Source organism: Suillus bovinus (assembly GCF_016758785.1).
Source record: "Suillus bovinus strain UH-Sbo-P2 chromosome Unknown EDB93scaffold_76, whole genome shotgun sequence".
Classification (NCBI taxonomy): Eukaryota; Fungi; Basidiomycota; class Agaricomycetes; order Boletales; family Suillaceae; genus Suillus; species Suillus bovinus.
The window spans coordinates 84771-97642 of NW_024542132.1; the positions used below are offsets into that span (position 1 = coordinate 84771).

At 44.8% G+C, this 12872-nt stretch overlaps 5 protein-coding genes across 5 annotated transcripts; 2 read left to right on the forward strand and 3 right to left on the reverse strand.

The window, feature by feature from the left end:
• Positions 1-592: 592 nt before the first annotated feature.
• On the reverse strand, positions 593-1053 carry EDB93DRAFT_1092909 (uncharacterized protein; the record flags this gene model as incomplete). The annotated part of the gene is made up of 2 exons (XM_041446470.1): positions 593-837; positions 888-1053. The coding sequence occupies 2 exons, from the start codon at positions 1051-1053 to the stop codon at positions 593-595; spliced, it is 411 nt and encodes a 136-aa protein (XP_041303390.1).
• A 284-nt stretch (positions 1054-1337) lies between these two features.
• On the reverse strand, positions 1338-2258 carry EDB93DRAFT_1107373 (uncharacterized protein; the record flags this gene model as incomplete). Its single annotated transcript, XM_041447717.1, has 4 exons — positions 1338-1597; positions 1672-1676; positions 1728-1954; positions 2004-2258. 4 exons carry the CDS (start codon positions 2256-2258, stop codon positions 1338-1340), a joined length of 747 nt encoding a protein of 248 aa, XP_041303391.1.
• A 4216-nt stretch (positions 2259-6474) lies between these two features.
• On the forward strand, positions 6475-7739 carry EDB93DRAFT_1107374 (uncharacterized protein; the record flags this gene model as incomplete). The annotated part of the gene is made up of 5 exons (XM_041447718.1): positions 6475-6567; positions 6592-6669; positions 6733-6757; positions 6807-7158; positions 7313-7739. The coding sequence occupies 5 exons, from the start codon at positions 6475-6477 to the stop codon at positions 7737-7739; spliced, it is 975 nt and encodes a 324-aa protein (XP_041303392.1).
• A 1197-nt stretch (positions 7740-8936) lies between these two features.
• Positions 8937-9913, reverse strand: EDB93DRAFT_1254602 (uncharacterized protein; the record flags this gene model as incomplete). Its single annotated transcript, XM_041453646.1, has 5 exons — positions 8937-8998; positions 9062-9211; positions 9275-9385; positions 9449-9544; positions 9592-9913. The coding sequence occupies 5 exons, from the start codon at positions 9911-9913 to the stop codon at positions 8937-8939; spliced, it is 741 nt and encodes a 246-aa protein (XP_041303393.1).
• Positions 9914-10174: 261 nt separating this feature from the next.
• On the forward strand, positions 10175-11131 carry EDB93DRAFT_1254603 (uncharacterized protein; the record flags this gene model as incomplete). Its single annotated transcript, XM_041453647.1, has 4 exons — positions 10175-10309; positions 10369-10546; positions 10594-10730; positions 10799-11131. 4 exons carry the CDS (start codon positions 10175-10177, stop codon positions 11129-11131), a joined length of 783 nt encoding a protein of 260 aa, XP_041303394.1.
• Positions 11132-12872: the final 1741 nt, after the last annotated feature.

The following is a 12872-nucleotide window of genomic DNA, read 5'->3' on the forward strand; positions in this document are numbered from 1 at the left end:
AACTAAACACCTGATGTTATCATATGGGCCAAAGGAAATCAATATCTGACACCATCATGTCGGCCGAATATACAAAATACCTGATGGTGTCATATGGGCCGACAGAAATATATACTTGATGCTATCGCATCGGCCGATTAACTTATGTAAATAAATCAGCCAACAAACATGAATAAGTGATAATATCAGCTCGGCTGATTAAACTGATTTTAACATATGGACCAATACATGATGCGCTAGGGTAGACGAGTTGGTCAGTCGTGTGCCAAATACAACCATTAGTAATTGTCATACACGATTACTGTGCTATCTAAGCTGAGACTGAGACATTATCATCTGCATCCATGTAAGTTGCATACAATGGCCAAGGTGTCCCGACAAAATTATGAAGGCTGTCGTGCATGAACCAAGCCCACACAATGCAATGACTGGTATATGTGATACCATGCCTGACAATGTGTCCAGAGCAGCCAACCATAGCCCCTGAGTTATATTGCAACTGAATACCAAGGTTAGATAACATCATGAGCCTGTCGCAATAATGGCCAACACTGGTCATGATGTCAAATCCTTCTGGAGTAGATCCTGGGTCTCAGTGAAGAGGGCATTGTCTGTTACAAATGACAGCTGCACAATTAAAAACCGAGGCCCAAAATTGCAGGCAAGTGCACATATAACTGAGACCATGGTCTGCGGCCCATTGGCCAAGTTTCATTTGTGTGGTGACCGAAGCCCAATACAACTTTGGATGCATCACCTGAAGAGCTGCTAAGGCCAGTAGTGCTGCATGTTGCATAGATATTATCACCTCGGGGCCACCTTTCCCTTTCAGAGTGGCTGACACCTCAGGGGTAAACCCATCGGCCAGTGGAAAACCATGTGGCTACAATGTCTACATGAGCATGAGCATTCCGGTGAAGCAGTACTAATCTCCCGGCCTTGCTGGAACCAGCATGGGGCTAAATTAATACATCCTGGGGTAAATTGGTGTTGGTCGCCTGTATGAAAATTTCTGGGAAATGTTCTCCACTGGGAGCCCGGACCACTGGTCATGCTTGTCTTTCAGAGGGAGCTCATGGTGATAGTAGCTTCTTTCATCTCGGCCTATGATATCAGTGCATCAGTTGGCCGATCTGACATAATAAATAAGCTCACTTGAATCCATGGGCTAATGGAGTCTGGAAGGTACCACAAGATAATACGTCTGGCCGAGTCCAAAATAACCAAGGGCTTCTTCAGCAAACATTCTGACCCATGAGGAAATTTTTGGAGAAGGGCCTCTTCATGTGTTGCAACCCTCCCATTAGATCATTTATTGAGGGCTTTATTGTACCTAATCATGTCAAAGTCAAGGTGAACTGCAATGGGTTAGGATACCACCAACTGAATGGTAGGAATGACCTACTTGGGTTCAAATAGGCATCGGCAAGCACCCGGGCCAACTGCTCACAAGCAAGCATGGTTGGTACATCTATTGTTGAGGGAGGCAAGATTGACTTGTTGTTGCCAGCTACCTTGCTATCAAACAGCTGTTGCACAAAGTCACTAGCTATGCATGTGGTATGCAATGCCCAGTCGGCCGGAACTGCAGTCATGACTAGGGAACAACAATAATGAGGAACCAATGACTATATACATAACTACCAGATCATATTTGGTAATAGTACATACATTTCCTGTAATACACATGATAATCCGTGTACAATGACTACTAGCTGACACATTACTGGTGGGAATCTAAGAGCGCTTCCACAAGCTCATCCATGGGCCCCTCAAGTTGCTCCATGGTTGATGCAGCTGCCACGGCAATCTTTATCTTCTCCTCTAACATACTTGCCAGTGACTTGCCAAGATGTTCGACGTGGGCCTTCACTGCCAGAATTTGATTGAGGAGGGGATCACCTTCCACTTGACTGGTGACCGGAGGGCCAGGCACAAGCATTGATCCCATGGGCTACAAATCAGAATAAGTAAAAGTTCGGAATGAAAGAGAAATGACCAACCAGTTGTTCAAAGTGGTCTTGGGTCATCTCCATGACCTCGGTGACATCCAACGATGGCAGCGGAAATCCCAAGGTGTCAAAATGATCCTTCCACCAATCGTGAGAGTAATTGGGAACTACTCTGTGAGTAGACCTCAGCTCAGGGTCATGTGGAGAGCAGTGCGCAAAGGATTCGTCATAGAACTGCTCAGCGGTGGTGCTCCAGGTTTGGAAGCAGGCAAACCTGCTGAGAATGCTGCGCAGGAGGTTGGGCATTGTTGGGTGAATGTTGAGGACCATACATAAAGTTATGTATGGGAAGACAAAACACTGGAGGAATTGCGTGTCAGATACCGCCGACCAACCAATGAGGTACTTACATCTGCCTCCCATTGAATATGCTTTACAAAGCTGGCTTTGTAAGCCAGCATTTGAGACACGTAGTTTCAGTCACAGACCAACCAGATAGCAGCAAATCAGGAAGTGGCGAATTCCAAGACATTGGCAGCATCCCACACAGTAAATTCAGTGATTTGGTATGTAGATGTTGAGGAATCTGACATGATGGGTGGAGAGAGGAAAATTTGTATTTGATGAATGCAGAATCACATGGTTATATAGTAATGACTAATCCACTTGTGGCACTTGCCACATCCCAAATGTGGGAGTGGCTGTATATTGTCCCCTGTCACTCTGCCACACTTACCACCCCTTTTGTTCTTTCAAAGCTATCTTGCGCTTCCTGTGAGAGTCGGAGATAAATTCAAGCCTGGTGGGCTGCATAGCACCGATGGCCAACCTTGTTGTTTGCATTGGCCTCCTGCATTCAGCCAACCCATTGTTGTGATTTGTGGATAAAGAAATTGACAGTCCATGTCATTTCATGGCCGACAAGTAGGAGCTCCTCTGCCCATCTATCGCGAAGTGCAAGCATTCTAAGCCAATGCACACAGTAAACTGTCATGCGAAATATTAGCACTGGATGGTACAGGTTCATAGGCAATGAGCCTACATTTATCCATCCAGTCACTGCTGTTTGAATCTCCTTGAACATCAATAGACCAAAACCAAGCCAAAGTGCTATTCCTTTGACCACGAGCATTTGGGTCTGCCACCACTGTAGTAGCTTTTAGGTTGGCCTTCTCCAATGGCTGAAACTTGGTGAGTAAGGTGTCGGCGCCGAGGTGAATGAGTTGCCTGTGGCATTTTGAATATATTTGTACATTTAAGTGGAGGATCCTGTCCACAAAATGCACGCGGGCCCATGCGTGAGTTGACCAAGATTGTGAATTTGCTGAGCGAACAGTGGAGCGGAAGAGAACAGCCTTATTGGCTAAATTCACCCTGATTGCATGCAATGCGTCATTGGATTGACCTTCTCTCAATGTTATTTCTTGTAGCATGAGGTCGGCGATGCCCCACTCAGCACATCTTTTAATGCCGATGTTTGAGGGCAGTGGAATCACAACGCTCTTGGGAGTGAACTCAAGCGACATATCATATTGATCTTCATTGTCTGACCGATTGGAATCATCAGATGATGACCCCATGGAATCCAATTCTGCAGCATCCAACATCACAGTCATAAGGTCCAACTTCTTGTAGTCATCGAATTGATCGCCAAGAAATGTCACTGCCACCCGGACAAATTCATCTATTTGACCTTGCAGTTTGTCACGGCGCCAAGCGACCACCAGTTTTTGAACATCAGTCAGCCTTTTTCTGAGTTTCTTTACATCAATCAGGAGGAAAACTTGCACTTCTTCCAGTGTTATGCCAGATGCCAGCCACATTGCAGCACCACAATGGATCTCACCAGCGGGCCATCTTGCCTGACAGTTCAACAGGTGCAACTCTTGTTGTTTCCTTGTTGGTGCTGTGCCAATCAAGATGAACCTACAGTGAAAGGTTATCATATTGCAACAGACCTTTAGTCAATTGAACTTCATATATATTCATAGCGCTGGGATTTTTGAGTTGGTCATCCTGCGCGGCAGCAGCCTCTGCTTCCCATTTGACAAGGGTATCCTCATCAGCGGTCTCACTCAATCGGCCAAATGCAAATTGGCTGTCTTGGACCCCTTGTACAGCCTCCTTAAATTTTTGGCAAAGGAATTTGCCTGTCTGAGTTTAGATTTACACCTTTGGTGAAATGTGATTTCTGACTGATGCGTATCATCTTCATAAAATTACAGTTGTTCATTTGAAAATCTAAACACTCCTTTCAGTGGGGGGTCGACATCCCCCTCGATCCTGGCAGCACCAGTGATGAAGTTTGATGCATACTGTACATAGCATTTGTCTTGATGGCCATGGATGTGCCAGAGCCCAATGCCAGGGATCACTTCCATGTTCCATGGAAGTTCAAGATAAAGTGACTCATCAACCCGCTGGTGGAGATGCTTGTGGTATTGACAATTGATGTCATAGAAAGTCAATGTCTGGTCTATTCCATTGGTGTTGTAAGTGAGGGCTTGGCATAGTGCATAATCCATGTTCATCTGCCTTTGGCCAAACAATGAATCAGCTTGTACCGACCAAATTAAAATATCGATCAGCGAACCTTTTCCCCTTCTGAAAGTCCACCATTGAATGTGGAACAAAACAGCCATGTCTGGCACAAGCACAACCACCTATTCCTGTGGCTTCCAGCTTGTGGTGTGAAGCATTTGCCTGGTTAACCACTCAGTGATTGTTGCAGTCTGATTTATGTACAACATCCTGCGCCTTGGTGAGATGCATTTTGTACCAGGAATTGCTGATCATAAAGCCCAGGCCATCGGTAAATGCTACCTCATTGGTCGGATTTGCTGGAAACAGATGTTCAGCCTTGAAATTGCCATCCATAACTAAAGATCTCGAATATAGCCATGCAGGATCAGCCACATTCTTTTCTGACAAATTGACATTTATCCCAGGCTATGGACATGTGGGACAGAATAGTGCAACTTCCCCTGCTTTTGGCTTTCGCTTCTCATGACCAAACCCATGCTACTTAAGCTGCTTCAGCTGCCTCCACTGCCTGCCCACCCTCATCAATTCTCTATATCAGTCCTTTAGGGTATTGTGAGCAATGCAATGAAGGGCATATACATTACTCACTGGAACCAGATGAGGGAAAACACTGGATGTGATACACCTTAATTTACTATAGTAGTCCATTGCCGAAGTTCCACATTCTAGGTTATCCAACAGAAAGTTGTCCAGCACCGCAAATGTGAATGCTGTCTTTGGCAAAGTAAAAAATGCTGGGAAGAGGCCTGTTTTGAATAGTTGCATGTCGGGACTCAGTGCGTCAGTGCACTGACAGTATCTGATCAGTAGGGAGTGGAGTCCTGACATATTCACCACCGTAGTCGTCCATGGGTCATTGATTAAAGGCACCCATGGGTCTTCAGTAAAATAGTCTCCTTCATCATCTATGTCATACTATTCTTCAGTCATTTTGGGGCAAGGCTTTCCTTGGTGACCGAGGTAGATTTCCAGCCTGATCTTGGTCAAGGAAGTGTTCTCGAAGAATCCCCCAGTCTATTGACTGATCTGATGAAAAGGCATGGGGCTGTGAACCATCCTACAGCAATGAGTGCAGAAGAGTGGTTCACCCATACAGCTGTGACATCTGTAGACTCCATCCTTTGGGCAGACAGAGCAAGTCCTGTCAGATGGTGGGCCTTCTCGCTGAAGCAGCAAGTCCAAGTAGTCCTCGGTCTTGTACTGCCACTCATGTAGATAGTCATTTTGACTCTTATATACTTGGTGTCAGTAAATGAGATCAGATAAATAAATGATGAGCTTGCCATGGACTTCCAAAGTCTACAAGGCTCCAGGTTGATTTCACTGAGATCATAGTGCTCATAGTCACCCTCGGCATGATGTCCTCTGGTGGATCCTCGCTTGATAGGTGACTTTCCTGGGTGATGAATGAACCAAAGTTGTTTTGTTGTGACATTGAGCTTTGAGAAATTGTCCTGTATCTCCTCGAGAAGTTCTTTTGTGCTCCCATATAACCAACGAGAATGTCTTTGGAGGACTCCAGGCCTTTGGCTTTGACTTGACCATGTAACAAAGATGTGCTGTTGTCTGAATGCATTGTTTGAAACAATATGCTTATACTATGGGACAGTTTAGCGCTTACATGTGACTGTCAAATGCAATGCATCCATTGTAATAGTCACTTTGATCTCATTGTATCATCAGGAGTAATACCCATGGCACAATTAATAAGTATATGATATCTGATATGTTAAGAGGACTTTATGGCCTCTGTTTTTACTAGACAGACCCACCCATGTATCTACACTGCTCGATGAGTCTTGTAGCAATGGTGCTCATACTATTCGGCACCATCTAACCCTTACGTGTACTTATGACATCGGATATGTCACTCATTACTCATAAGACACTTCCACTTTTTTTTTTGGTTGATTCTATCAACCATATCAACAGTCTCCTTTTTCTTTTGGGTCCTTTCCTCCAACATACCTGGTGTGACATGGCTTGGACACAGATAAGTACAGGGGTTCAGCCTTGGTTGAATGACCGAGAGACCACTGCTCTGCTGTCCCATGTTGAGGATTGGGAGAAGGTGAGTGGGACAGAATGACAACAGATATTTAGAGCAGCTGCTAGGGAGGCTAAGATATTGGCTCCAAAGATGGACAAAGAGCTGTTGAAGCAATGCAAAGAAGTAAGTGTTTAGTCTTTGGCACCGAGTCATGCTGTATGACAGTCACCCTGGACAGAAATACAGATAGTGGTTCCACAATCACAAGAACGTCCAGGCCAATTCCAAAGCACCCACCAAGCTGCAAAAAAAATGAACAGCACACCAAGTCATCAAGGAGGAGCGAAAGGCCGACATCCTTCAGCAAATACATGAAGAAATCAAAGAAGAGATGGGGCAGAAGCCTTTGCATAAGGAAGTATTGAGGAGGTATCAGCCTACTATGACAGCAATCATGCAAAGGCTAGACAAAAAGGAGTTGCAGGAAGCCCAGGCAAAGGCCGACAGATGGACCAACCAAGCATCCGATGCCACAGTCCAGGCCAAGATGGCGAGAAAGAAGGGCGAGAAAATGGTTAAGAACTTTACCAAAGAGATGTTTACTCAGGCTGGTATGAGAGTCTTTGTTTTGGGCTCCTGGAAGGATGAGAAGGAGGGCCTGCTTACATCTGGGTGAGTTCTTCCAGTCACTTGGTCGGTCAGTCGGTCAGTCGGGTCGGCCATTGTGCTTACTTGCTCATGCAATCTTGGATTTCTGGTGGAACCGACAGGAAACCCAGGTTGGACAGACCTTCAAATTCAAAGCCTGGATAGATGACAAGGGCAGAATGCATTCTCCTGTCGCCAAGGATGAATCTGATGGTGATGCCGATGATGAGAGTCCCATGGCCAGGCCTACAAGAAAGCTATCTACAACTGCGACTTCGTCACCAACTGAAATTCCAAAAGGGCAACCAAGGATCACCAAGCAACCCTACATCAGTTTGACTGAGGATGAATCTAACAACACCCAAACAGAGGCATCTCCACCTGCAGTCAAAGAACGCCACCACGGCTGTACAAATGCCCGAGACAGCAATCAGTCCAGACAACTAGGACAAATCACTGCTACTCACCTTGATATCCAGCAGCCGATCCTGCTGGTTGGTCATCCCAACACATGTCATACTGACCAGCAGCTGAGGGTGTTGAGACGTGGCCTGAATCGGCTATTTTTGACCAAGGTTCCTTATTCCAGCAAAGATCATAAGTAGCAGCAGCCAGTGGTATGGCTGCTTCTACAGTGATTGCTGGGACTGAGGCTACCTTTGATGAGCTCAGCTCATCCCAACACAGATCATATTGACCTGTGGCTGGAGTAGTATCTCTATCCCAGCACATATTGTAGCCTAATATACTGGAGTCAGACAAATTAAGCCATGTGACTGGTAGAAGACCTACCTTGGCCACCATAGTGTGGTTTGGCTGGTGTAATGATGGTCGTGGCGCTGGGCTCGAAACCAGGCAATCCAACACCTACGTTCATACCATTCCCCAACCTCCCTTGACCTTCTGAAGGCCGTGCGCACTTGTCCAAACCTTCTGCAGGCAGTTCTCGTGTTCCGAGGCCTGTCCAAACCTCGCAAGTTACCATACCATGTCCTATCCTTGTCCTTTTGACTTCACTGGTGCGTTTTCCCTTATTCTAACTATATGTTGACTACATCTTAGTGCTACACAGATAACAATTCCATCGGCATCCTGTCAGGAGCCTCGGAATATGTATAAGCAGTACACATTGTGGCTTATTACATGTATACTTGCATTCCTGCATGCCTCGCGGCTTATTACATAGGTTCGGACTTGCTTATCTCGCTACTAGTTTTGCCTATGGATTCTGGTCTCTCATGGAAGTAGGATATAATCTCGCTCGCTGGCTACTGATAGGACACTTCACTTCCTGTACTTCGAATAGTAATTAGTAGAGTCACCTCAGTATAATTGTAACTGCGCAATCGATCTTTGTTCATTTGGAACAATTGTTTGGCTAGACCGCTGCCAACTTTGCACTTCATTTATTCTTGAGTTCCGATAGATTAGCATCGTTCCAGACTTCAGACATTTCGCAAAGTCTTATATTGTTATTCGACACATCGACACACCAACATATATTGACCTTTGGACAGCTTTTGCAAGCCTTGGAAGGCATTGCGCTACTTCGGACAACACTTTCACAGCTTCGGACGACCTTTGGTCGCATCGGACAAGTTTCTCGGTACTTCGGAAGTAGTCTCGGAACTACGGATGAACATTAAAGAGGTTTTCTTCCAATATCTTGTCTACTCTCTAACTGTATAAGACTTCCCTTGCATTATTGAGGTAGTTCTTAGGTTGTCTCTTGGGACGAAGCATACTCGCATCTCTCAGGACTAGGGACTCACATTCTGTAGAGCCCAGCCCAGATCTACTCTTTACACCGGTACATCAACCGTTCTCGCTGGATCTTCTTGGACGTCCCAGCACATTTCAAATGCTGGAAGAATAATACATCAGTACAAGATTGTGGAACAGACAATACATGATGACATTGACTTACTTTGACTGCCATACTGTAGTTCTGCCGATGATACTTCGGCCGGTGAATCAACCGTTGATGCCTTGGCTGGTGAATCAACCATTGATGCATTGGCCAGTGCATTGACTGTTGGCCCTAAATCAGGTTCAACACTCCAGCACATTTCAAATGCTAGAATAATGATGTATCAGTACAGGTCCATGGCATGGAAAATACATAACAATAACAACTTACTTTGGCCGCTGTATTGGTGTTTGGCCGACGGTGCATTGACCATTGATGCCTTGGCAGGCGCATTGACTGTTGGCCCTAAATCGGGTTCAACACTCCAGCACATTTCAAATGCTAGAATGATGATGTATCAGTACAGGTCCATGGCATGGAAAATAGATAACAATAACCACTTACTTTGGCTGCTGTATTGGTGTTCAGCCGATGATGAGCCGGTCGGTGTTTGGACAGATGGCACTGGCTGAGCTTCCGTGTTCCAGCACATTTCAAAAACTATTGTAGTCAAATATCAGCAAATTCCAAGGCCAATATCATAAGACTTGCCTTCTTTGCCTTCTGTTTTTCGGCAAGTGCATCAGTGTATTCCTCCCTGACTGGCATGGTTGAAGGTGTGAACTTAGTCCCTTTGATATTGCGTGAATAAGATGGGAGGGGACATTTCGATTGAGTGGAGTAGTTGAAGCGAATTTGAAGGTTGTCTTGTGGAATCGTTTGAGTTGGCCCTAACTTTGGTGGTACCCACTGGTCCCAGATGAGAAAGAAATTTCGGTCGGCTTTGATACGCTTGTCCTGTAATGTTCGAGCTTTGTCAGTGAGATTTCGAGTGGAATTCATATACTTGCAATTGTTAGAGTTGGGCATATTTATACGACAATAGATGACTAGACCACCGAGGCCACAACTTGGCGAAACCTGGCATTGTCAATTGTGGCGTCAACAATTCATTTTGGCTAATCCCGTCGGTGCCACGACCACAATTTGTATTGACATTTGCGAAGTCCATCTCCACAGTTTGTCATTCCCTATATAACTTCCTGAACACTCATTCTATCACCATCTTATCTACATTCACCACCACCACCACCACCACCACCATCATTATCATCCTGCACTTTTTTCACCATGTCCTCCCAACCATCCAATAATGCCTTGTCGGTCGCTGACGCATCCTTGTGCATAGCACTCACCCGGATCAAGCGTGATGAAGCAGATGGCTGGGCAGTAGTTGAGCAGGCCCATGACATAGCCAGGCTAGTAGTATGTGTTTTTCTCTTTTTTTATGTATTGTTTTCACAGATACTCACCTGACTAGAAAGTCACAAGCACTGCAGCAACACGGCAGGAATGCATTGGTCATCTTGCCGTCACTGCTCTCTGCGGCCACTGAGGTTTGGGCGACAATGAATGTTGGCCAGGCCCCGCAATGGGTTCGTGTAAGGGTTGATGATTCCTGCATGGAATCACACCCATTCTTTCCCAAGACTATTGGGTTTGGTGAGTTCTCTCTCTTCATGCAGCCTTGTAGTCTAACCTGTAGATAGTTGCATTAATGCCAGTGACAGTGCCTCACCCTCCCCCTACCGTCACACCACCAGCTCCCAAGGTGGTGTCAGTCCCACTGATCGACTCACTGCCAGCTGAGGCTTCCAAGGCAACAACCGACAAGGGAAAGCAGCCGGTTCGGGGGACTTGGCGAGCTAGGGACAATGACTCTGAGGAAGAGTCCAACACAATGATCTTGTCAAGATGGTGGAGACACTTCGGCAGCAATGCTCGGTCCTCAATCCATCATTACCACTGCCAACAATGAGCCACAGTCATGGATCATCAGCCACTGCAATGGGTATGAGGTACCTGAACAGTGTGTTCGGCCCTTTGGTTGCTCCTAACCCTCCTTCAGTCGGCGGCGGTCAAGCCTCAGCGTCTCACCCATTCAGTCGCCCTGATGTACAGGGCAGCACATTTACTAGTGGACAGCCATCATCTGGGTCAGCACAGGCTGGTCCTTCATCTGCTCCTGCCTTCCAATCTCATTTTAATGTAACATCACCTGCTTCTGATACTCACTCCCTCCCTTAATACCAAATATACCCCTGTGTAGCACATCATTAATCACTTAGATACTTTTCACTACATAAATTGCATGAAATCGGTTTGGATTGGCTTGTTTATTATGCATTGATTGTGTGATTCTAAGTATCAACAGTGCTCCAGCAATATCTTGTATCTCGCCAGCCGACCAACTGACCGACTGACTACCACATGTATGATTAGGTTCTTTGTATGCTATTCCATTGATACAGACTATGTCTGTCATACATCACATTTGACCGACCTCTTGACTGACCACCTCATTTATGATACTTTGCCTAGTCCTGGTAAGTATGTTTTGTATAGGTTATTCAGGGGAATTGGCCACATGTTCCCGATGCATGATATTTGACTGACATATTGACTGACACACATATTGACCGACTACCCAACTCTGTCACATGGGCATGTATATTAAGACTGATACATTGAAGCAGTGTCTCTGATGCATCTATATCCTTAGAATATCGGCTCATCTGTATACATCAGTACCACTGCCCACTTGACCGACCTGTTCTGTTGGTATCACATACACGCTTCAACTGGCCCACTTGTTGGTATCAGATATATGTTTGTGATAGGCCCCCTGTTCATATCAGGTAAATATTTCATACACGATCTACCATACAATATCCACCAAAGGCAATAGGAAAGTGTACACTTATCTATTATACCACACACTATGGGCCCACTGTTAGTATTACATATACACTTGACATAGGCCCACATGGGCTGGACTGTGTAGAACATAGATATTTCAACCTTGGCTGTATGTATTATACAAGGGTAAAGTGACTGCAGTATGTGGCTCTATGCTGTGTTTGTCTCCATTCCCCAATGGTCTTTGCTACAACATCAGGAAACTGGAATTTTTCCTGATTTAACTGACATACCTGTATGACCTAACTGGTCTGATTTCAGACCTATCATAATCCCAGATTGTCAAGATTGCAGTCAGACAGTAGTGTCAGACACAACATACTCTCAGTTCATCAGAACATCATGATACTCAAGCATTTCAGACAGAGCAGGATTTCATTATTATAGGATGTCATGCTTCTCAAACATAACAGGCTTTACAGGATATCAGCCTTTCAGGATTACATGGCTCTCAAGCATATCAACCCACACAGGACTGCAGTTCTGCCAGGACCTCATAATTATTAGCTTCATCAGACAAATCATGAACACAGATATGCAGCCTGATTGGTCTGTCAGACATATCTGTAAGATCAAACACCCAAATACCCAGCCTATCTGATCATGTAGACACTCCACAGCTGCAGAGCTGTATCATAGTAATATAGTAGGTCAGATAATCTAAGTATTCAACTTTTGCAAAACTTCAGAATTTCTATTCAAAACTCACTAATGTTTCATGTTCATTTTGCTTATATCTTGCTTCAATGACCACCAATCGGCAAGGTAAGACTAGCCATAGACTAATTTCAACTAGGACTACAACTTTCATTAAGACATGCAAGGATTTTATTCACTTTTAATTTTCACATTTTTTACAAATTTACTGATGTTTTGTTTTTATTTTGCTTATATCTTGCTCAAATGACTACCAATTGACAAGCCAAGACTAGCAATAGACTTGTCTCCACTAGGACTACAACTTTCATTAAGACATGAAAAAAATAACAAAGTTGTTGGGGAAGTGAAATAAAAATATTTTAAAAGTCCAGTGAACATGGTATATATATGAAATCTAACATGAAAATAG